Below are 25,606 nucleotides of genomic sequence, written 5' to 3'. Positions count from 1 at the left end.
TTAAGGGACAAATGCTGGAGCAGATGGAAAACATTTGAACGTATTTTTGCGGCGCTAATGATTCTGATCATATATTTAAGTTATTGATCGATCGATTGATTGATAAACCTTTATTTCTGTCCCAGTGGGAGAAGGTGAGTTGTTTCAGTATTTCACTGGAAAACGAAAAAACAAACAATTGAAACGACATACAGTTCACATTTAAACGTTATAGGAAAGACAGTATTAAAAAAATAAAACACACAAAATAAAACAAGTATAACAACAATAATTAAGTTACAATTATAATAAAAACGAAAACTAATATTTGTTATCGGCGGCCGCATGAATATTCATGAGGCGGTATTAAGCCACGCCTGCGGGTGATTGACAGCACGACTGGTGATCAGCTGATGATCTGCTGTCAGAGTCTCTGGACTCACCTGTCAATCAATCCAACCAGAAGCTTCGTGTGAACTTCTTCTGGATCTCCTTCAGGATGTGGAGCAGCTGCAGCTCAACGATGGTGAGAACCTTAACTTTAACTTATGTTCCTCAAGAACTTTGTTCTCGTGACGTTTATGATGCGGTCGTTCTTTGACCTGTCAATCAATAATCATCAAGAACCTTCAGCGTCAGTGCGGCTAACTGTTAGCATGCTAGCTGTTAGCCTGCTAGCTCGAGCTGCGTCGGAAGTAAACACATGTTAAGAACGTTTTTAAAGCGTGTTTTCAATGTTGTATCAAAGGATCGATCAGAGTCTCAGGTTCGATCGGCTCGAGATCATCGTTACACGTTTGAATGAAGCTCGTGACAACAACCTTTGATCCTTCAACTGCAAAGAGCTTTTGTCTCAATAAATGTTTATTTTATGATCGTTTGACGAGGAGCTGCTGAGGATGTGAAGGTGTGTTGTGTTTGTGTTGTGTTGTGTTGATTCATGTGTTTGTGTTGTGTTGATTCATTTGTGTATGTTTGTTGAGTCATGTGTTTGTGTTGTGTTGATTCATGTGTGTCTGTTGTGTTGCTTCATGTGTGTCTGTTGTGTTGCTTCATGTGTGTCTGTTGTGTTGCTTCATGTGTGTCTGTTGTGTTGCTTCATGTGTGTCTGTTGTGTTGCTTCATGTGTGTCTGTTGTGTTGCTTCATGTGTGTCTGTTGTGTTGATTCATGTGTGTCTGTTGTGTTGCTTCATGTGTGTCTGTTGTGTTGCTTCATGTGTGTCTGTTGTGTTGATTCATGTGTGTCTGTTGTGTTGATTCATGTGTGTCTGTTGTGTTGCTTCATGTGTGTCTGTTGTGTTGCTTCATGTGTGTCTGTTGTGTTGCTTCATGTGTGTCTGTTGTGTTTCTTCATGTGTGTCTGTTGTGTTGCTTCATGTGTGTCTGTTGTGTTGCTTCATGTGTGTCTGTTGTGTTGATTCATGTGTGTCTGTTGTGTTGATTCATGTGTGTCTGTTGTGTTGCTTCATGTGTGTATGTTGTGTTGCTTCATGTGTGTCTGTTGTGTTGCTTCATGTGTGTCTGTTGTGTTGCTTCATGTGTGTCTGTTGTGTTGCTTCATGTGTGTCTGTTGTGTTGCTTCATGTGTGTCTGTTGTGTTGCTTCATGTGTGTCTGTTGTGTTGCTTCATGTGTGTCTGTTGTGTTGCTTCATGTGTGTCTGTTGTGTTGCTTCATGTGTGTCTGTTGTATTGCTTCATGTGTGTCTGTTGTGTTGCTTCATGTGTGTCTGTTGTGTTGCTTCATGTGTGTCTGTTGTGTTGCTTCATGTGTGTCTGTTGTGTTGCTTCATGTGTGTCTGTTGTGTTGATTCATGTGTGTCTGTTGTGTTGCTTCATGTGTGTCTGTTGTGTTGCTTCATGTGTGTCTGTTGTGTTGCTTCATGTGTGTCTGTTGTGTAGTTTTTGTCACACACTGAAACACCTGACCCTCTGCTGACCCTCTGCTGACCCTCTGCTGACCCTCTGCTGACCCTCTGCTGACCCTCTGCTGACCCTCTGCTGACCCTCTGCTGACCCTCAGGTGAGGATGGGCGTCGGCACCTTCACCAAGCCCTGCTCGCTCCTGCGGCCGGTGAAGCGTCTGAGCGGCAGGTTCCTGACCCACCAGAGTGGTCTGCCCAGCCTGCCGGTCCCGGCCCTGCAGCAGACCTGCGAGCGCTACCTCAGCGTCCTGGAGCCCATCGTGGAGGCCGAGGAGCTGAGGCGGACCCGCGAGCTGCTGGACGCCTTCGTGAAGCCGGGCGGCGTCGGCGAGCGACTGCAGGCGGGTCTGGAGCAGAGAGCGACTCGCACCGAGAACTGGGTAAAGTTGATGCAAACATCTGTGAAGGTTCAGCTCTGACGTCTCTGAGCAGCTGTCAGACTGGTGGGTGAACGTGGCTTATCTGGACTACCGTCTTCCTGTCGTGGTGCATTCAAGTCCTGGACTCGTGCTGCCTTCAATGAACTTCAACAGCAGAGAAGGACAGATGAGGTGAACATGAATAACTAGTTAGTGAGTCTGTGATAGAACATGAATAACTAGTTAGTGAGTCTGTGATAGAACATGAATAACTAGTTAGTGAGTCTGTGATAGAACATGCATAACTAGTTAGTGAGTCTGTGATAGAACATGAATAACTAGTTAGTGAGTCTGTGATAGAACATGAATAACTAGTTAGTGAGTCTGTGATAGAACATGAATAACTAGTTAGTGAGTCTGTGATAGAACATGAATAACTAGTTAGTGAGTCTGTGGAAGAACATGAATAACTAGTTAGTGAGTCTGTGATAGAACATGAATAACTAGTTAGTGAGTCTGTGATAGAACATGCATAACTAGTTAGTGAGTCTGTGATAGAACATGAATAACTAGTTAGTGAGTCTGTGATAGAACATGAATAACTAGTTAGTGAGTCTGTGATAGAACATGAATAACTAGTTAGTGAGTCTGTGATAGAACATGAATAACTAGTTAGTGAGTCTGTGATAGAACATTAATGTAAAACATAATAACTAGTTAGTGAGTGTGTAATAGAACATTAATGTAAAACATAATAACTAGTTAGTGAGTGTGTAATAGAACATTAATATAAAACATAATAACTAGTTAGTGAGTGTGTAATAGAACATTAATATAAAACATAATAACTAGTTAGTGAGTGTGTAATAGAACATTAATGTAAAACATAATAACTAGTTAGTGAGTGTGTAATAGAACATTAATATAAAACATAATAACTAGTTAGTGAGTGTGTAATAGAACATTAATGTAAAACATAATAACTAGCTAGTGAGTGTGTAATAGAACATTAATATAAAACATAATAACTAGTTAGTGAGTGTGTAATAGAACATTAATATAAAACATAATAACTAGTTAGAGAGTGTGTAATAGAACATTAATGTAAAACATAATAACTAGTTAGAGAGTGTGTAATAGAACATTAATGTAAAACATAATAACCAGCTAGTGAGTGTGTAATAGAACATTAATATAAAACATAATAACTAGTTAGTGAGTCTCAACTCTGACCGTCTTGTTCCAACAGATTTGCTGCTAAACTGATCTCAGGTGTTCTCGACTTCAAGACGATGATTGACAAGTAAGTGATGGTCGTTCAAGACTCGAGTGAAAAACACAACATTGACGAACGAATGATGTTTTTTTTAAAGCTTTTTATAATTGACTTGAATCATTTTATATTGAAAAGATTGTTTTTATTGAATAATACTTTGAATATTCAAAGTTAAAATGTAAATATTGATTTATTATCATATCATGACTATTTGTTATTTATTATTCATGTTTTTAATTCAATGCAAATGTTGGTGTAAGAGACTAAAGCAACAGAGCTCAGAGCTGCTGGATCGTCTCATGATCCTCATTGAAATCATTTCATTCATGTTTACGCTTGGATATTTTTATTTCTAAATGAATTCCTTCTAAATGTCGTGTCGTGTCGTATGTCGTGACGTGTCGTGGCGTATGTCGTGTCGTGTCGCGTCGCGTCGCGATGTATGTTGTGGCGTATGTCGTGTCGTGTCGCGTCGCGTCGCGATGTATGTTGTGGCGTATGTCGTGTTGTGGCGTGTCGTATGTCGTGTTGTGACGTATGTCGTGGCGTGTCGTATGTCGTGTTGTGACGTATGTCGTGGCGTATGTCGTGTGGTGTCGTGTCGTATGTCATGACGTATGTCGTGACGTATGTCGTGTGGTGTCGTGTCGTATGTCATGACGTATGTCGTGACGTATGTCGTGTCGTGACGTGTCGTATGTCGTGGTGTATGTCGTGTCGTGGTGTGTTGTATGTTGTGACGTGTCGTGGTGTGTCGTATGTCGTGTTGTGTCGCATGTCGTAACGTGGCGTGTCGTATGTCGTGACGTGTCATATGTCGTTTTTGTGTCGCATGTCGTGACGTGTCGTGTAGTATGTCATGACGTATGTCGTGTCGTGACGTGTCATATGTCGTGACGTGTGGCGTGTCGTATGTCGTGATGTATGTCGTGGCGTGTCATATGTCGTGTCGTATGTCGTGACGTATGTCGTGACGTATGTCGTGTCGTGACGTGTCGTATGTCGTGGTGTATGTCGTGGCGTATGTCGTGTCATGGTGTGTCGTATGTCGTGACGTGTCGTGGTGTGTCGTATGTCGTGTTGTGTCGCATGTCGTAACGTGGCGTGTCGTATGTCGTGACGTGTCATATGTCGTTTTTGTGTCGCATGTCGTGACGTGTCGTGTAGTATGTCATGACGTATGTCGTGTTGTGACGTGTCATATGTCGTGACGTGTGGCGTGTCGTATGTCGTGATGTATGTCGTGGCGTGGCATGTCATATGTCGTGTCGTATGTCGTGACGTATGTCGTGACGTATGTCGTGTCGTGACGTGTCATATGTCGTGACGTGTGGCGTGTCGTATGTCGTGATGTATGTCGTGGCGTGGCATGTCATATGTCGTGTCGTATGTCGTGACGTATGTCGTGACGTATGTCGTGTCGTGACGTGTCGTATGTCGTGACGTATGTCGTGTCGTGACGTGTCGTATGTCGTGACGTATGTCGTGGCGTGGCGTGGCGCAATGTATGTCGTAACTTGTCGTGATGTGTTGTGTTGTGTTTTGTTGCTGCAGTGAGTCTCTGCCGGTGGAGTACCTCGGCAACCAGCCCTTGTGTATGAGCCAGTATTACGAAGTGTTGTCGTCCTGCCGCGTCCCGGGTCTGAAGAGAGACTCCATCGTGAACCACGGCAGGAGCTCCAAGCCTCCCAGACACATCACCGTGGCCTTCAACTTCCAGGTGAGCCGCCGCACACGTCCTGGTCCACCTGAGTCTACAGTCTGCTGCAGTTCTTCAAGCTGGACGTCTACGACGACGACTGGACGCCGCTGACCACGGAGCAGATCTTCGTCCAGCTGCAGAGGATCTGTTCCGGTCCGGATCAGACCCGTCCAGAACCGGTCGGGATCCTCACCACCCAGCACCGCGACTCCTGGGCCAAGACCTACCTGAGCCTCACCAAAGGTGCGTCATGAACGTGAGGATGAACCACGACAACTGTTCTCGTTCTTATCACACGCCAGTGATGCATTCAATGACACGTGGACGGTTATGGTGCGTTCAGGAGCGTAGGATATTATGATGGTTTGTAAAGAGAAACATTAAACCACACGTCTGTGGGTTTGATCGGTTCCTGAACCTCAAGTCCTCCTTCTTGAAGCTTGTAACTGGTCCACGTGTGTCCAGACAAGACCAACAAGGAGTCGGTCCTGCAGATCCAGAGGAGCATCTTCATGCTGTGTCTGGACGGATCCGGGCCTCAGGAGTCTGAAGACCTGGGTCTCAGTCCAGCAGCTGAGCAGATGCTCCACGGAGGAGGATCTCGAGGGAACAGTGGCAACCGGTGGTTCGACAAGACCCTGCAGGTGAGTCCACGTTGACTTGGATTCATATATTTACATATATATATATATAGATATAAATATATCTATATATATATATATGTATGGTAAATGTTCACTGAAGCATCCAAACTATCAATAATTACATGAATATTCCTAAACGTGTGTATTTCTCGACTTAACCTTGTTACTGGTTAAACAAGTTAAGGTTGAATATGTTGAATCATTAAAATCAGACCAATATTGACTTTTAGATTCAGACTCGAACATGTTCTTACTTTTCATGATGAACCAGAGCCTGTGACTGAAGAAAATATATATATATATATATATATAACATAATATATGTTTCTATATTATATATATCTTCATATCTTTATATTTATATGTTTATATTTATATATTTATATTTATTTATATGTTTATATATTTATATATTATATATATCTTTGTATTTATATTTTATATTTATATCTTTATATTTATATATTTATTTATATGTTTATATGTTTACATTTATATATTTATATTTATATGTTTAAAGTTCTATGTTTGTATTTATACGTTCATATTTATATGTTTATATCTTTATATTTATATGTTTATATTTATATGTTTATGTTTATAGTTGTATGTTTATATTTATATCTTTATATGTTTATATTTATATGTTTATATCTTTATATTTATATGTTTATAGTTGTATGTTTATATTTATATGTTTATATGTTTATATTTATATGTTTATATCTTTATATTTATATGTTTATAGTTGTATGTTTATATTTATATCTTTATATGTTTATATTTATATGTTTATATCTTTATATTTATATGTTTATAGTTGTATGTTTATATTTATATCTTTATATGTTTATATGTTTATATTTATATGTTTATGTCTTTATATTTATATGTTTATAGTTGTATGTTTATATTTATATGTTTATATTTATATGTTTATATTTATATGTTTATAGTTGTATGTTTATATTTATATGTTTATATTTATATGTTTATATTTATATGTTTATAGTTGTATGTTTATATATTTCTATTGATGTGTTTCTCTCAGTTCATCGTGGCTGAAGACGGAACATGTGGAGTAAACTACGAACACTCTCCTGCTGAAGGTCCTCCTATAGTGGCTCTGATCGACCACGTCGTCCAGTACACGTCAGTCTTTACTAACTTACTGCTATGAACTGTTATTTAATATTTAATATTTAGTATTTAATATGTAGTATTTAATATTTAGTATTTAGTATTTAGTATTTAGTATTTAGTATTTAATATTTAATATTTAGTATTTAATATTTAGTATTATTATTTAGTATTTAATATTTAATATTTAGTATTTAGTATTTAGTATTTAATATTTAGTATTTAAAATTTATTATTTAGTATTTAGTATTTAGTATTTAATATTTAATATTTAATATTTAATATTTAGTATTTCATATTTATTATTATTATTTAGTATTTAATATTTAGTATTTAGTATTTAGTATTTAGTATTTAATATTTATTATTTATTATTTATTATTTAGTATTTAGTATTTAATATTTAATATTTAATATTTAATATTTATTATTTAGTATTTAGTATTTAGTATTTAGTATTTAATATTTATTATTTAGTATTTAGTATTTAATATTTAATATTTAATATTTAATATTTAGTATTTAATATTTAATATTTAATATTTAGTATTTAATATTTAGTATTTAATATTTAATATTTATTATTTAATATTTAATATTTAATATTTAATATTTAATATTTAATATTTAATATTTATTATTTAGTATTTAGTATTTAATATTTAATATTTAGTATTTAGTATTTAATATTTAATATTTAATATTTAATATTTATTATTTAGTATTTAGTATTTAATATTTAGTATTTAGTATTTAATATTTATTATTTAGTATTTAGTATTTAGTATTTAGTATTTAATATTTAGTATTTAGTATTTAATATTTAATATTTAATATTTAGTATTTTAATATTTAATATTTAATATTTAGTATTAATATTTATTATTTAGTATTTAGTATTTAATATTTAGTATTTAATATTTAATATTTAATATTTAGTATTTAGTATTTAATATTTAGTATTTAGTATTTAATATTTAATATTTATTATTTAGTATTTATTATTTAGTATTTAGTATTTAATATTTAGTATTTAGTATTTAATATTTAATATTTAATATTTAGTTTTTAATATTTAATATTTAATATTTAGTATTAATATTTAATATTTAATATTTAATATTTAATATTTAATATTTAACATTTAATATGTAATATTTAGTATTTAATATTTATATGTAATATTTAGTATTTATATGTAATATTTAGTATTTAATATTCAATATTCAATATTTTATATTTAACGCATTCAATATTCAATATTTAACATTTATTTTTTATTTTTTATTTTTTATTATTTATTATTTATTATTTATTATTTATTATTTATTATTTAATATTTAATATTTAATATTTAATATTCACTATTCAATATTCAATATTTAATATTTAATATTTAATATTTAATATTTATATTTAATATTCAATATTCAATATTCAATATTTATATTTATATTTATATTTATATTTATATTTAATATTTAATGTTTATATTTATATTTATATAAATATATTTATATTATATTACTCTGATGACTCGACTCAATGAATCATTTGACTCGTGGATCATTTCATGACTTGTTCCGAATCATGTTTTGATTGACACATGTCTGCTCCAATCAAATCTCATGTGACTGTCAATCATACGATCACGGTGTATTGATCCTGAACTGCGACAGGTGCAGACCAGAAGTGAAGAGAACTCCCATGATGCATCTGTCGCCGCCACAGAAGCTGGAGTTCAAGGTCACTACGGAGATCAGGAGAGACATCGAGGAGGCGAAGCAGAGCATCGACAGGTGTGTTTGTGTTGTTGTACTTCAGTGTGTTGTTGTACTTCAGTGTGTTGTTGTACTTCAGTGTGTTGTTGTACTTCAGTGTGTTGTTGTACTTCAGTGTGTTGTTGTACTTCAGTGTGTTGTTGTACTTCAGTGTGTTGTTGTACTTCAGTGTGTTGTTGTACTTCAGTGTGTTGTCGTACTTCAGTGTGTTGTTGTACTTCAGTGTGTTGTTGTACTTCAGTGTGTTGTTGTACTTCAGTGTGTTGTCGTACTTCAGTGTGTTGTTGTACTTCAGTGTGTTGTTGTACTTCAGTGTGTTGTTGTACTTCAGTGTGTTGTCGTACTTCAGTGTGTTGTTGTACTTCAGTGTGTTGTTGTACTTCAGTGTGTTGTTGTACTTCAGTGTGTTGTTGTACTTCAGTGTGTTGTTGTACTTCAGTGTGTTGTCGTACTTCAGTGTGTTGTTGTACTTCAGTGTGTTGTTGTACTTCAGTGTGTTGTTGTACTTCAGTGTGTTGTTGTACTTCAGTGTGTTGTTGTACTTCAGTGTGTTGTTGTACTTCAGTGTGTTGTTTTACTTCAGTGTGTTGTTGTACTTCAGTGTGTTGTTGTACTTCAGTGTGTTGTTGTACTTCAGTGTGTTGTTTTACTTCAGTGTGTTGTTGTACTTCAGTGTGTTGTTGTACTTCAGTGTGTTGTTGTACTTCAGTGTGTTGTTGTACTTCAGTGTGTTGTCGTACTTCAGTGTGTTGTCGTACTTCAGTGTGTTGTTGTACTTCAGTGTGTTGTTGTACTTCAGTGTGTTGTTGTACTTCAGTGTGTTGTTGTACTTCAGTGTGTTGTTTTACTTCAGTGTGTTGTTTTACTTCAGTGTGTTGTTGTACTTCAGTGTGTTGTTGTACTTCAGTGTGTTGTTGTACTTCAGTGTGTTGTCGTACTTCAGTGCGTTGTCGTCCTTCAGTGCGTTGTCGTACTTCAGTGTGTTGTCGTACTTCAGTGCGTTGTCGTACTTCAGTGGGTTGTCGTACTTCAGTGTGTTGTCGTACTTCAGTGGGTTGTCGTACTTCAGTGTGTTGTTGTACTTCAGTGTGTTGTCGTACTTCAGTGTGTTGTTGTACTTCAGTGTGTTGAAGGTTGTGTTGTTGTACTTCAGTGTGTTGAAGGTTGTGTTGTCGTACTTCAGTGTGTTGAAGGTTGTGTTGTTGTACTTCAATGTGTTGTCATACTTCAGTGTGTTGTCGTACTTCAGTGTGTTGAAGGTTGTGTTGTCGTACTTCAGTGTGTTGAAGGTTGTGTTGTCGTACTTCAGTGTGTTGAAGGTTGTGTTGTTGTACTTCAGTGTGTTGAAGGTTGTGTTGTCGTACTTCAGTGTGTTGAAGGTTGTGTTGTTGTACTTCAGTGTGTTGAAGGTTGTGTTGTTGTACTTCAGTGTGTTGACGGTTGTGTTGTCGTACTTCAGTGTGTTGAAGGTTGTGTTGTCGTACTTCAGTGTGTTGAAGGTTGTGTTGTCGTACTTCAGTGTGTTGAAGGTTGTGTTGTTGTACTTCAGTGTGTTGAAGGTTGTGTTGTCGTACTTCAGTGTGTTGAAGGTTGTGTTGTTGTACTTCAGTGTGTTGAAGGTTGTGTTGTTGTACTTCAGTGTGTTGACGGTTGTGTTGTCGTACTTCAGTGTGTTGAAGGTTGTGTTGTCGTACTTCAGTGTGTTGAAGGTTGTGTTGTCGTACTTCAGTGTGTTGAAGGTTGTGTTGTTGTACTTCAGTGTGTTGAAGGTTGTGTTGTCGTACTTCAGTGTGTTGAAGGTTGTGTTGTTGTACTTCAGTGTGTTGAAGGTTGTGTTGTTGTACTTCAGTGTGTTGTTTGTTCTCAGACTGGCCGACGACCTTGAGCTGAAGGTCACAGTCTTCACACACTTTGGTAAAAACGTGCCTAAAGCTCACAAGATGAGTCCTGACGCCTTCATCCAGATGTCTCTGCAGCTGGCCTTCTACAGGTGAGCTTCCACAGGTGAGCTTCCACAGGTGAGCTCCGCCCACAGAGAGTGACAGGTGTCTCTCCAGGACGTACCGTCGCTGCTGCGCCACCTACGAGAGTGCGTCTCTGAGGATGTTCCGTCTCGGTCGCACCGACACCATCAGATCCGCCTCCACGGCCTCGGCCGCCTTCGTCAAGTCCTTCGACGACGCCGCGGTCCAGGTGAGCTGAAGGTCACATGACCTTGTTCCTCAATGAACCTTCTCGCTCGTCTCAGAACACGGAGAAGAAGGAGCTGCTGCTGAGAGCTGTGAACGCACACAAGTCCTACACAAACATGGTGAGAGACGCACAACATCATCAACGTTGACGAGAACATCTGGGCTGGTCTTCAACAACTGACACGTGTCAGTCAATCATTCGTTTGTTCAAAGAGTCTCAAACCTTCACTCGTGAAGGAAAGAGGATGTGATGTCATCATCAACAGGAAGTGGTAAAATGATGACTAAGTTATTGAACGAATCACATCAGAGACGTCAGATGTTTGAGAAGAAACACCTTCATATTCACTCTGTTCATGTTTTGTTGCTTAATTTCACCTCCAAACATCATGAAGTCGTGAAGAAGCTTCAGAACATGTTTCTCTGAACAAACAATGTTTCATCTCCAGGTGAGAAGATCTGCATAAACATGTGGAGATGTTACGATGTCGAAATGTAGAGATGTGGAGATTTCCAGATTTCCAGCTATGGAGATGTTTAGACATTAAGATGTCACGATGTCGTGATGACGAGATGTGGAGATGTGGAGATGTGGAGATGTGGAGATGACGAGATGACGAGATGTGGAGATGTGGAGATGACGAGATGTGGAGATGACGAGATGTGGAGATGACGAGATGTGGAGATGTGGAGATGACGAGATGTGGAGATGTGGAGATGTGGAGATGACGAGATGTGGAGATGACGAGATGTGGAGATGACGAGATGTGGAGATGACGAGATGTGGAGATGACGAGATGTGGAGATGACGAGATGTGGAGATGACGAGATGTGGAGATGACGAGATGTGGAGATGACGAGATGTGGAGATGACGAGATGTGGAGATGAAGAGATGTGGAGATGACGAGATGTGGAGATGACGAGATGTGGAGATGAAGAGATGTGGAGATGACGAGATGTGGAGATGAAGAGATGTGGAGATGACGAGATGTGGAGATGAAGAGATGTGGAGATGACGAGATGTGGAGATGACGAGATGTGGAGATGACGAGATGACGAGATGTGGAGATGACGAGATGTCAAGATGTCGTGATGACGAGATGTGGAGATGTGGAGATGTGGAGATGACGAGATGACGAGATGTGGAGATGTGGAGATGACGAGATGTGGAGATGACGAGATGTGGAGATGACGAGATGTGGAGATGTGGAGATGACGAGATGTGGAGATGTGGAGATGACGAGATGTGGAGATGACGAGATGTGGAGATGACGAGATGTGGAGATGAAGAGATGTGGAGATGACGAGATGTGGAGATGACGAGATGTGGAGATGACGAGATGTGGAGATGAAGAGATGTGGAGATGACGAGATGTGGAGATGACGAGATGTGGAGATGAAGAGATGTGGAGATGACGAGATGTGGAGATGAAGAGATGTGGAGATGACGAGATGTGGAGATGACGAGATGTGGAGATGACGAGATGTGGAGATGTCGTGATGACGAGATGTGGAGATGACGAGATGTCAAGATGTCGTGATGACGAGATGTGGAGATGTGGAGATGTGGAGATGACGAGATGTGGAGATGTGGAGATGTGGAGATGACGAGATGTGGAGATGTGGAGATGTGGAGATGTGGAGATGTGGAGATGTGGAGATGACGAGATGACGAGATGTGGAGATGTGGAGATGTGGAGATGACGAGATGACGAGATGACGAGATGACGAGATGTGGAGATGACGAGATGTGGAGATGTGGAGATGACGAGATGTGGAGATGTGGAGATGTGGAGATGACGAGATGACGAGATGACGAGATGTGGAGATGTGGAGATGTGGAGATGACGAGATGACGAGATGACGAGATGACGAGATGACGAGATGACGAGATGACGAGATGTGGAGATGACGAGATGACGAGATGTGGAGATGTGGAGATGACGAGATGTGGAGATGTGGAGATGACGAGATGACGAGATGTGGAGATGTGGAGATGTGGAGATGTGGAGATGACGAGATGACGAGATGTGGAGATGTGGAGATGACGAGATGTGGAGATGTGGAGATGTGGAGATGTGGAGATGACGAGATGTGGAGATGACGAGATGTGGAGATGTGGAGATGTGGAGATGACGAGATGACGAGATGACGAGATGTGGAGATGTGGAGATGACGAGATGTGGAGATGTGGAGATGTGGAGATGTGGAGATGACGAGATGACGAGATGACGAGATGACGAGATGACGAGATGTGGAGATGTGGAGATGACGAGATGTGGAGATGTGGAGATGACGAGATGTGGAGATGTGGAGATGACGAGATGACGAGATGTGGAGATGTGGAGATGTGGAGATGTGGAGATGTGGAGATGACGAGATGACGAGATGACGAGATGTGGAGATGTGGAGATGACGAGATGTGGAGATGACGAGATGTGGAGATGACGAGATGTGGAGATGTGGAGATGTGGAGATGTGGAGATGACGAGATGACGAGATGACGAGATGTGGAGATGTGGAGATGTGGAGATGACGAGATGTGGAGATGTGGAGATGACGAGATGACGAGATGACGAGATGACGAGATGTGGAGATGTGGAGATGACGAGATGTGGAGATGTGGAGATGTGGAGATGACGAGATGACGAGATGTGGAGATGTGGAGATGTGGAGATGACGAGATGACGAGATGACGAGATGTGGAGATGTGGAGATGTGGAGATGACGAGATGTGGAGATGTGGAGATGTGGAGATGACGAGATGACGAGATGTGGAGATGTGGAGATGTGGAGATGACGAGATGTGGAGATGTGGAGATGACGAGATGACGAGATGACGAGATGTGGAGATGTGGAGATGTGGAGATGTGGAGATGACGAGATGTGGAGATGACGAGATGTGGAGATGACGAGATGTGGAGATGTGGAGATGTGGAGATGACGAGATGTGGAGATGTGGAGATGACGAGATGACGAGATGTGGAGATGTGGAGATGACGAGATGACGAGATGTGGAGATGTGGAGATGACGAGATGTGGAGATGTGGAGATGTGGAGATGACGAGATGTGGAGATGTGGAGATGACGAGATGACGAGATGACGAGATGTGGAGATGACGAGATGACGAGATGTGGAGATGTGGAGATGTGGAGATGTGGAGATGTGGAGATGTGGAGATGACGAGATGACGAGATGACGAGATGTGGAGATGTGGAGATGTGGAGATGACGAGATGACGAGATGACGAGATGACGAGATGACGAGATGACGAGATGACGAGATGTGGAGATGACGAGATGACGAGATGTGGAGATGTGGAGATGTGGAGATGTGGAGATGACGAGATGACGAGATGTGGAGATGACGAGATGTGGAGATGTGGAGATGTGGAGATGTGGAGATGACGAGATGTGGAGATGTGGAGATGTGGAGATGTGGAGATGTGGAGATGTGGAGATGTGGAGATGACGAGATGTGGAGATGTGGAGATGTGGAGATGACGAGATGTGGAGATGTGGAGATGTGGAGATGTGGAGATGTGGAGATGTGGAGATGACGAGATGACGAGATGTGGAGATGTGGAGATGTGGAGATGTGGAGATGACGAGATGACGAGATGTGGAGATGTGGAGATGACGAGATGACGAGATGTGGAGATGTGGAGATGTGGAGATGACGAGATGACGAGATGTGGAGATGTGGAGATGTGGAGATGACGAGATGTGGAGATGTGGAGATGTGGAGATGACGAGATGTGGAGATGTGGAGATGACGAGATGACGAGATGTGGAGATGTGGAGATGTGGAGATGTGGAGATGTGGAGATGACGAGATGTGGAGATGTGGAGATGACGAGATGACGAGATGTGGAGATGTGGAGATGTGGAGATGTGGAGATGACGAGATGACGAGATGTGGAGATGACGAGATGTGGAGAAGACGAGATGTGGAGATGTGGAGATGTGGAGATGTGGAGATGACGAGATGACGAGATGTGGAGATGTGGAGATGACGAGATGTGGAGATGACGAGATGTGGAGATGACGAGATGTGGAGATGTGGAGATGACGAGATGACGAGATGTGGAGATGTGGAGATGACGAGATGTGGAGATGACGAGATGTGGAGATGACGAGATGTGGAGATGAAGAGATGTGGAGATGACGAGATGTGGAGATGACGAGATGTGGAGATGACGAGATGTGGAGATGAAGAGATGTGGAGATGACGAGATGTGGAGATGACGAGATGTGGAGATGAAGAGATGTGGAGATGTGGAGATGACGAGATGTGGAGATGAAGAGATGTGGAGATGACGAGATGTGGAGATGACGAGATGTGGAGATGAAGAGATGTGGAGATGTGGAGATGACGAGATGTGGAGATGAAGAGATGTGGAGATGACGAGATGTGGAGATGACGAGATGTGGAGATGACGAGATGTGGAGATGTCGTGATGACGAGATGTGGAGATGACGAGATGTCAAGATGTCGTGATGACGAGATGTGGAGATGTGGAGATGTGGAGATGACGAGATGTGGAGATGTGGAGATGTGGAGATGACGAGATGTGGAGATGTGGAGATGTGGAGATGTGGAGATGTGGAGATGTGGAGATGACGAGATGACGAGATGTGGAGATGTGGAGATGTGGAGATGACGAGATGACGAGATGACGAGATGACGAGATGTGGAGATGTGGAGATGACGAGATGTGGAGATGTGGAGATGACGAGATGTGGAGATGTGGAGATGTGGAGATGACGAGATGACGAGATGACGAGATGTGGAGATGTGGAGATGTGGAGATGACGAGATGTGGAGATGTGGAGATGTGGAGATGTGGAGATGACGAGATGTGGAGATGTGGAGATGACGAGATGACGAGATGTGGAGATGTGGAGATGTGGAGATGTGGAGATGTGGAGATGACGAGATGTGGAGATGTGGAGATGACGAGATGACGAGATGTGGAGATGTGGAGATGTGGAGATGTGGAGATGACGAGATGACGAGATGTGGAGATGACGAGATGTGGAGAAGACGAGATGTGGAGATGTGGAGATGTGGAGATGTGGAGATGACGAGATGACGAGATGTGGAGATGTGGAGATGACGAGATGTGGAGATGACGAGATGTGGAGATGACGAGATGTGGAGATGTGGAGATGACGAGATGTGGAGATGTGGAGATGACGAGATGTGGAGAAGACGAGATGTGGAGATGTGGAGATGACGAGATGACGAGATGTGGAGATGTGGAGATGACGAGATGTGGAGATGTGGAGATGTGGAGATGTGGAGATGTGGAGAAGACGAGATGTGGAGATGTGGAGATGTTAACATGTTGCCTCCAGGAACTGACCTCGTGAATCTAAGATGTTTGTGGATCATGAGTTCTTTCTTCTCAGGCCATCACAGGTCAGGCCGTCGACCGACACCTGCTGGGCCTGAAGCTCCAGGCTCTGGAGCAGAAGCTTCCGGTTCCTGACGTCTTCTCTGACCCGGTCCATGCCAAAGCTCTGCACTACCAGCTGTCCACCAGCCAGGTAGTCACTCGTGACTCGGGTTCTACGCGATGTATTCATTCATTTAAATCATTTCCTGTAATTCAAGGATTTTAATCTTTTAAAATATTGAACAATAACTTGAATATTTTCTAAATAAATCGAATTCCAATCATTAAAAAATATATTTTATAAATTATTTTTAATTGAATACAAACATAAATGTAGTATTTTCAGTGTCATGTGATCGTCTGCGCTGCACGTGATTGGCTGAAAGTTACATTAAGTTTGTTTCGTACAATAACATTTAAAAATACTGACTTTAGAAACAAATGTATTTGAATAAATGATATGTTTTCAAGGATGTTTGACTAAAGATGTTCTTCAGGTTCCGTCGAAGAGCGGCTGCATCCTGTGCTTCGGGCCCGTCGTCTCCAACGGTTACGGGTTCTGCTACAACCCCATGGAGAACCTCATCAACTTCACCGTCTCCGCCTTCAACAGCTGCAGCGACACCAGCGCCGCGCGTCTGTCTGCCAGCGTCGAGGAGGCGCTGCTGGACATGAGGGACCTGCTGGAGACCACACCCCGATCCAAGCTGTAGGCCTGACCCATGACGCCCGCCTCACCCCGCCTCACCCCGCCTGACCGAGCCTCACCCCACCTTCACCCCGCCTCACCCCCCTCACCCCACCTTCACCCCGCCTCACCCCCCTCACCCCCCTCACCCCACCTCACCCCCCTCACCCCCCTCACCCCCCTCACCCCACCTTCACCCCGCCTTACCCCCCTCACCCCCCTCACCCCACCTCACCCCCCCTCACCCCGCCTGACCGAGCCTCACCCCCCCTCACCCCGCCTCACCCCGCCTCACCCCGCCTGACCGAGCCTCACCCCACCTCACCCCACCTTCACCCCGCCTTACCCCCCTCACCCCCCTCACCCCACCTCACCCCGCCTTCACCCCGCCTCACCCCGCCTTCACCCCGCCTTACCCCCCCTCACCCCCCTCACCCCACCTCACCCCACCTCACCCCGCCTTCACCCCGCCTTACCCCCCTCACCCCCCTCACCCCACCTCACCCCACCTCACCCCGCCTTCACCCCGCCTTACCCCCCCTCACCCCCCTCACCCCACCTCACCCCACCTCACCCCGCCTTCACCCCGCCTTACCCCCCTCACCCTGCCTTCACCCCGCCTCACCCCGCCTTCACCCCGCCTTACCCCCCCTCACCCCCCTCACCCCACCTCACCCCACCTCACCCCGCCTTCACCCCGCCTTACCCCCCTCACCCCGCCTCACCCCGCCTTCACCCCGCCTCACCCCGCCTTCACCCCGCCTTACCCCCCTCACCCCGCCTCACCCCGCCTCACCCTGCCTTCACCCCGCCTCACCCCGCCTCACCCCGCCTCACCCCGCCTCACCCCCCCTCACCCCCCTCACCCCCCTCACCCCCCTCACCCCCCCTCACCCCCCTCACCCCCCTCACCCCCCCTCACCCCCCCTCACCCCCCTCACCCCGCCTCACCCCAAGAGTTGACCTTGAATATAGAAAATATATGTTTTAAGTTAGTTTTTGAATCGAAGAATAAATGATCGTTTTCCATGTTTTGTCTGATTGATGTCACTGACAGTTTTGTGATGATAGAAAACAATATTTTATATCTTTATTCAAAGAACTATCAGTTTATTTTTCTTTGTGTTTTCATTCAAATAATACGATTATTTACAATCAAAATTAACATGTTGACATGTTTTTTTAGTTTTGTGTTTGTGTTTCTGGCCACTAGATGGCAGCAGTTGTTACATCCTTCAGAGCCAGAGTCAAGTACTGGACAATACTACACATATATACTTGTTACTACACTATCACAACACCAGAGTCAAGTACTGGACAATACTACACATATATACTTGTGACTACACTATCAACACCAGAGTCAAGTACTGGACAATACTACACATATATACTTGTTACTACACTATCACAACACCAGAGTCAAGTACTGGACAATACTACACATATATACTTGTTACTACACTATCAACACCAGAGTCAAGTACTGGACAATACTACACATACATACTTGTTACTACACTATCAACACCAGAGTCAAGTACTGGACAATACTACACATGTATACTTGTTACTACACTATTACAACACCAGAGTCAAGTACTGGACAATACTACACATACATACTTGTTACTACACTATCACAACACCAGAGTCAAGTACTGGACAATACTACACATATATACTTGTTACTACACTATCACAACACCAGAGTCAAGTACTGGACAATACTACACATACATACTTGTTACTACACTATCACAACACCAGAGTCAAGTACTGGACAATACTACACATATATACTTGTTACTACACTATCACAACACCAGAGTCAAGTACTGGACAATACTACACATATATACTTGTTACTACACTATCACAACACCAGAGTCAAGTACTGGACAATACTACACATATATACTTGTTACTACACTATCACAACACCAGAGTCAAGTACTGGACAATACTACACATATATACTTGTTACTACACTATCACAACACCAGAGTCAAGTACTGGACAATACTACACATATATACGTGTTACTACACTATCACAACACCAGAGTCAAGTACTGGACAATACTACACATATATACTTGTTACTACACTATCACAACACCAGAGTCAAGTACTGGACAATACTACACATATATACTTGTTACTACACTATCACAACACCAGAGTCAAGTACTGGACAATACTACACATATATACTTGTTACTACACTATCACAACACCAGAGTCAAGTACTGGACAATACTACACATATATACTTGTTACTACACTATCACAACACCAGAGTCAAGTACTGCACAATACTACACACACTTGTTGATACACACCACTCGTGTGAACTCGAACTAAAGTGGATCTAAAACCACTCAGTGGATCCTGATAGTTTCTCATCAGTCGTTGAAGATCAAGTTCATCTCATGAAGAACATTTGACTTAAAAGCTTCGATGAAAACCTCAACAAACGTTAAAAGCCTGTTTATCCACGAGACAGTAATGGCTTCGAAAGAAGGAAATACTTGTTGTTGGACTCGATCCCGGAATATTTGAATCAGAGGTGGTTCAAGCCAGAGCCTGTTCCCACAGCAGGAAGTTTGGGTTTCCTTGGAAGCTTGTGACGCTGAAGCTCCTGGACACACACACACACACACACACACACACACACACACACACACTCTTCACCAGAAGATCGTGGAAGAACATGAGGGAACATCTGGTTCCAGCTCTGATCCCAGGACTTGTGCTTGTTTTTCTTCTCCCGGACTGGACGTGCGGAGCAGGAGGTGAGTCTACAGTTAACTCTGGTACATGTTGTTCAGCAGTGACTTCAAGGTCGTCAACAGGTCCTCGTGTCAATGTTTTCCAGAAGATCTCGAGTCTCAACAGAACGTTTTGTCCTGAAAATGAAAGAAAGTGAATCATTTTCTCTTTCAAACCTCAGACATGAGTCTCAAATCACATACTTGTACTTGTACACATACTAACTTGTACTCAATGTTAGTATGTGTAGTGCATAAGTGTGTCTCAATTATTAGCATGTAAATGTAGTTCTTGATGTACACAATAATACTAACACACACTAAACTGAGTATGAATCGATGGACACTTTCTACCCTTAACGACTCCATCTTAGTGACGTTGTAAACAGAAGTTTTATATGAATATATTTAAATATATATATATATTTAAATATATATATATATATTTAAATATATATATATATATATATATATATATATATATATATATATATATATATATATATACCTACAGGTGTATTTTGAGCAGCAGTAGGAGGATAAACACGTCTTCAAAGCTGATACCAGCTTAAATAACTGGATTTTCTTGAAACCAAACTTGCTGCCAGCAGGTGTCGCTAGTGTTCCTACAGCTGGTTGAAATCATCCTTAAATAGTAGTAGAAGAAGAAACTGCCGCGTCATTTCCTGTTAGTGTGTAGCAGCAGAGTTTGATTTGAGACATACTATCTGTGGAGGATTAGTTACTAGTTAGTACGTACACTATCCTGATGCATACTAACTTCTAGTATACTAAGAGAAGTATGTTTGAGACATACTATCTGTGGAGGATTAGTTACTAGTTAGTACGTACACTATCCTGATGCATACTAACTTCTAGTATACTAAGAGAAGTATGTTTGAGACATACTATCTGTGGAGGATTAGTTACTAGTTAGTACGTACACTATCCTGATGATACTAACTTCTAGTATACTAAGAGAAGTATGTTTGAAACATACTATCTGTGGAGGATTAGTTACTAGTTAGTACGTACACTATCCTGATGATACTAACTTCTAGTATACTAAGAGAAGTATGTTTGAGACATACTATCTGTGGAGGATTAGTTACTAGTTAGTACGTACACTATCCTGATGATACTAACTTCTAGTATACTAAGAGAAGTATGTTTGAGACATACTATCTGTGGAGGATTAGTTACTAGTTAGTACGTACAGTATCCTGATGATACTAACTTCTAGTATACTAAGAGAAGTATGAGATTTGAGACATACTATCTGTGGAGGATTAGTTACTGGTTAGTACGTACACTATCCTGATGATACTAACTTCTAGTATACTAAGGGAAGTATGTTTGAGACATACTATCTGTGGAGGATTAGTTACTAGTTAGTACGTACACTATCCTGATGATACTAACTTCTAGTATACTAAGAGAAGTATGTTTGAGACATACTATCTGTGGAGGATTAGTTACTAGTTAGTACGTACACTATCCTGATGATACTAACTTCTAGTATACTAAGAGAAGTATGTTTGAGACATACTATCTGTGGAGGATTAGTTACTAGTTAGTACGTACACTATCCTGATGATACTAACTTCTAGTATACTAAGAGAAGTATGTTTGAGACATACTATCTGTGGAGGATTAGTTACTAGTTAGTACGTACACTATCCTGATGATACTAACTTCTAGTATACTAAGAGAAGTGTGTGATTTGAGACATACTATCTGTGGAGGATTAGTTACTAGTTAGTACGTACACTATCCTGATGATACTAACTTCTAGTATACTAAGAGAAGTATGTTTGAGACATACTATCTGTGGAGGATTAGTTACTAGTTAGTATGTACACTATCCTGATGATACTAACTTCTAGTATACTAAGAGAAGTATGTTTGAAACATACTATCTGTGGAGGATTAGTTACTAGTTAGTACGTACACTATCCTGATGATACTAACTTCTAGTATACTAAGAGAAGTATGTTTGAGACATACTATCTGTGGAGGATTAGTTACTAGTTAGTACGTACACTATCCTGATGATACTAACTTCTAGTATACTAAGAGAAGTATGTTTGAGACACAACTATGATGTAAACAAACCTTTTGCTTCATCGTGACTCGAGTCTTCAGACCACGAGAAGATCTTTCATCAACCTTTGAACTTTGAACTTTGAATGCGGGTCTTTTCAGAACCACAGCCTTCATCTCCATCTCAAGTGGCCTTGAGGGTCACTGGAACGACTCTCTGTCGCCCCCTTGTGTCGTCACTTCATAATCAAACCTCTGACTTGACCATCAATGAAGTCTGGTTGTGATCCATATTTCTGCTCAGGTCAGTTTCCATGTGGACCCAGTAACGTGGAGATCTCAGCCTCAGGTCAAGAGATTGGTCTGACCTGGTCTGACGACCCATCATGCTTTGCTGCTGCTGCGTTCACAGCCAGGTTGGTTGTACTGGTCGGCAATAAAGAGACTCACCAGGTTAGTGACCGATGACACGATCACCAGGTTAGTGACCGATGACACGATCACCAGGTTAGTTACCGATGACACGATCACCAGGTTAGTTACTGATGACACGATCACCAGGTTAGTTACTGATGACACGATCACCAGGTTAGTTACCGATGACACGATCACCAGGTCAGTGATCGATGACATGATCACCAGGTTAGTTACCGATGACACGATCACCAGGTTAGTGACCGATGACACGATCACCAGGTTAGTGATCGATGACACGATCACCAGTTTAGTGATCTATGACACGATCACCAGGTTAGTGATCGATGACACGATCACCAGGTTAGTGATCGATGACACGATCACCAGGTTAGTGATTGATGACACGATCACCAGGTTAGTGATCGATGACACGATCACCAGGTTAGTGATCTATGACACGATCACCAGGTTAGTGATCGATGACACGATCACCAGGTTAGTGATCGATGACACGATCACCAGGTTAGTGATTGATGACACGATCACCAGGTTAGTGATCGATGACACGATCACCAGGTTAGTGATCGATGACACGATCACCAGGTTAGTGATCGATGACACGATCACCAGGTTAGTGATCGATGACACGATCACCAGGTTAGTGATCGATGACACGATCACCAGGTTAGTGATTGATGACACGATCACCAGGTTAGTGATCTATGACACGATCACCAGGTTAGTGATCGATGACACGATCACCAGGTTAGTGATCGATGACACGATCACCAGGTTAGTGATTGATGACACGATCACCAGGTTAGTGATCGATGACACGATCACCAGGTTAGTGATCTATGACACGATCACCAGGTTAGTGATCTATGACACGATCACCAGGTTAGTGATCTATTACACGATCACCAGGTTAGTGATCGATGACACGATCACCAGGTTAGTGATCTATGACACGATCACCAGGTTAGTTACCGATGACACGATCACCAGGTCAGTGATTGATGACACGATCACCAGGTTAGTGATCGATGACACGATCACCAGGTTAGTGATCTATTACACGATCACCAGGTTAGTGATCGATGACACGATCACCAGGTTAGTGATCTATGACACGATCACCAGGTTAGTGACCGATGACACGATCACCAGGTTAGTTACTGATGACACGATCACCAGGTTAGTGATCGATGACACGATCACCAGGTTAGTTACTGATGACACGATCACCAGGTTAGTGATCGATGACACGATCACCAGGTTAGTGATCTATTACACGATCACCAGGTTAGTGATCGATGACACGATCACCAGGTTAGTGATCTATGACACGATCACCAGGTTAGTGACCGATGACACGATCACCAGGTTAGTTACTGATGACACGATCACCAGGTTAGTGATCGATGACACGATCACCAGGTTAGTTACTGATGACACGATCACCAGGTTAGTGACCGATGACACGATCACCAGGTCAGTGATCGATGACACGATCACCAGGTTAGTTACCGATGACACGATCACCAGGTTAGTGATCGATGACACGATCACCAGGTTAGTGATTGATGACACGATCACCAGGTTAGTGATCGATGACACGATCACCAGGTTAGTGATCTATTACACGATCACCAGGTTAGTGATCGATGACACGATCACCAGGTTAGTGATCTATGACACGATCACCAGGTTAGTTACCGATGACACGATCACCAGGTCAGTGATTGATGACACGATCACCAGGTCAGTGATTGATGACACGATCACCAGGTCAGTGATTGATGACACGATCACCAGGTTAGTTACCGATGACACGATCACCAGGTCAGTGATCGATGACACGATCACCAGGTTAGTTACCGATGACACGATCACCAGGTCAGTGATTGATGACACGATCACCAGGTTAGTTACCGATGACACGATCACCAGGTTAGTGATCTATGACACGATCACCAGGTTAGTTACCGATGACACGATCACCAGGTCAGTGATTGATGACACGATCACCAGGTTAGTTACTGATGACACGATCACCAGGTTAGTTACCGATGACACGATCACCAGGTCAGTGATTGATGACACGATCACCAGGTTAGTTACTGATGACACGATCACCAGGTTAGTTACCGATGACACGATCACCAGGTCAGTGATCGATGACACGATCACCAGGTTAGTTACCGATGACACAATCACCAGGTTAGTGATCGATGACACGATCACCAGGTTAGTTACCGATGACACGATCACCAGGTTAGTTACCGATGACACGATCACCAGGTTAGTGATCGATGACACGATCACCAGGTTAGTGATCTATGACACGATCACCAGGTTAGTTACCGATGACACGATCACCAGGTTAGTGATCTATGACACGATCACCAGGTTAGTGACCGATGACACGATCACCAGGTTAGTGATTGATGACACGATCACCAGGTTAGTGACCGATGACACAATCACCAGGTTAGTGATCGATGACACGATCACCAGGTTAGTTACCGATGACACGATCACCAGGTTAGTTACCGATGACACGATCACCAGGTTAGTGATCTATGACACGATCACCAGGTTAGTGATCTATGACACGATCACCAGGTTAGTTACCGATGACACGATCACCAGGTTAGTGATCTATGACACGATCACCAGGTTAGTTACCGATGACACGATCACCAGGTTAGTGATTGATGACACGATCACCAGGTTAGTGACCGATGACACGATCACCAGGTTAGTTACCGATGACACGATCACCAGGTTAGTGATCGATGACACGATCATCAGGTTAGTTACCGATGACACGATCACCAGGTTAGTGATTGATGACACGATCACCAGGTTAGTTACCGATGACACGATCACCAGGTTAGTGATTGATGACACGATCACCAGGTTAGTGACCGATGACACGATCACCAGGTTAGTTACCGATGACACGATCACCAGGTTAGTGATCGATGACACGATCACCAGGTTAGTTACCGATGACACGATCACCAGGTTAGTGATTGATGACACGATCACCAGGTTAGTGACCGATGACACGATCACCAGGTTAGTTACCGATGACACGATCACCAGGTTAGTGATCTATGACATGATCACCAGGTTAGTGATCGATGACACGATCACCAGGTTAGTGATCTATGACACGATCACCAGGTTAGTTACCGATGACACGATCACCAGGTTAGTGATCTATGACACGATCACCAGGTTAGTGATCGATGACACGATTGTGATGAAACAGTT

The 25,606-nt window shown here is 42.1% G+C and overlaps 3 protein-coding genes across 5 annotated transcripts in view; 2 read left to right on the top strand and 1 right to left on the bottom strand.

Annotated features, from left to right (window-relative positions):
- ptpa (protein phosphatase 2 phosphatase activator) overlaps window positions 1-502 on the bottom strand; it is a 59,693-nt gene extending 59,191 nt beyond the window's left edge. The window contains exon 1 of the mRNA XM_087790409.1: window positions 423-502. The gene's annotated coding sequence lies outside the window, so the exon portion shown is untranslated. The remainder of the gene's footprint in view (window positions 1-422) is intronic.
- crata (carnitine O-acetyltransferase a) lies at window positions 368-17,229 on the top strand. 2 transcript variants are annotated; one of them, XM_087790407.1, is made up of 14 exons: window positions 368-505; window positions 2,002-2,283; window positions 2,336-2,454; window positions 3,512-3,565; window positions 5,093-5,258; window positions 5,309-5,483; window positions 5,706-5,884; window positions 6,936-7,036; window positions 8,704-8,823; window positions 10,673-10,795; window positions 10,863-10,998; window positions 11,054-11,116; window positions 16,414-16,551; window positions 16,898-17,229. In XM_087790407.1, exons 1-14 carry the CDS (start codon window positions 479-481, stop codon window positions 17,111-17,113), a joined length of 1,899 nt encoding a protein of 632 aa, XP_087646533.1. In that variant the 5' UTR covers window positions 368-478; the 3' UTR covers window positions 17,114-17,229. The 2 variants fall into 2 exon arrangements, with proteins under 2 accessions (XP_087646533.1, XP_087646534.1); XM_087790408.1 differs by lacking the exon at window positions 368-505 and adding an exon at window positions 788-886.
- Window positions 17,230-19,741: 2,512 nt separating this feature from the next.
- Window positions 19,742-25,606, top strand: part of LOC148078967 (leukemia inhibitory factor receptor-like) — a 38,498-nt gene continuing 32,633 nt past the window's right edge. For both annotated transcript variants that reach the window (XM_087790405.1, XM_087790404.1), the window contains exons 1-2: window positions 19,742-19,885; window positions 22,209-22,357. In XM_087790405.1, coding sequence (XP_087646531.1) covers window positions 19,804-19,885; window positions 22,209-22,357 — 231 coding nt within the window. In that variant the 5' untranslated portion in view covers window positions 19,742-19,803. The remainder of the gene's footprint in view (window positions 19,886-22,208; window positions 22,358-25,606) is intronic.

This window comes from Callionymus lyra, chromosome 5 (assembly GCF_982586985.1).
Source record: "Callionymus lyra chromosome 5, fCalLyr1.hap1.1, whole genome shotgun sequence".
In the NCBI taxonomy this organism is placed as follows: domain Eukaryota; kingdom Metazoa; phylum Chordata; class Actinopteri; order Syngnathiformes; family Callionymidae; genus Callionymus; species Callionymus lyra.
Note: the sequence above shows the minus strand (reverse complement) of the source record. Positions and strands in the feature narration are given on the sequence as shown.

What these genes read in the sequence shown, in the direction of transcription:
- crata (XM_087790407.1), top strand. Translation starts at nt 479, where the DNA reads ATGTGGAGCAGCTGCAGCTCAACGATG. An exon ending in GCAGCTGCAGCTCAACGATG is followed by an intron (nt 506 to 2,001) that starts GTGAGAACCTTA and finishes GCTGACCCTCAG; the next exon opens with GTGAGGATGGGCGTCGGCAC. An exon ending in CGACTCGCACCGAGAACTGG is followed by an intron (nt 2,284 to 2,335) that starts GTAAAGTTGATG and finishes GTCTCTGAGCAG; the next exon opens with CTGTCAGACTGGTGGGTGAA.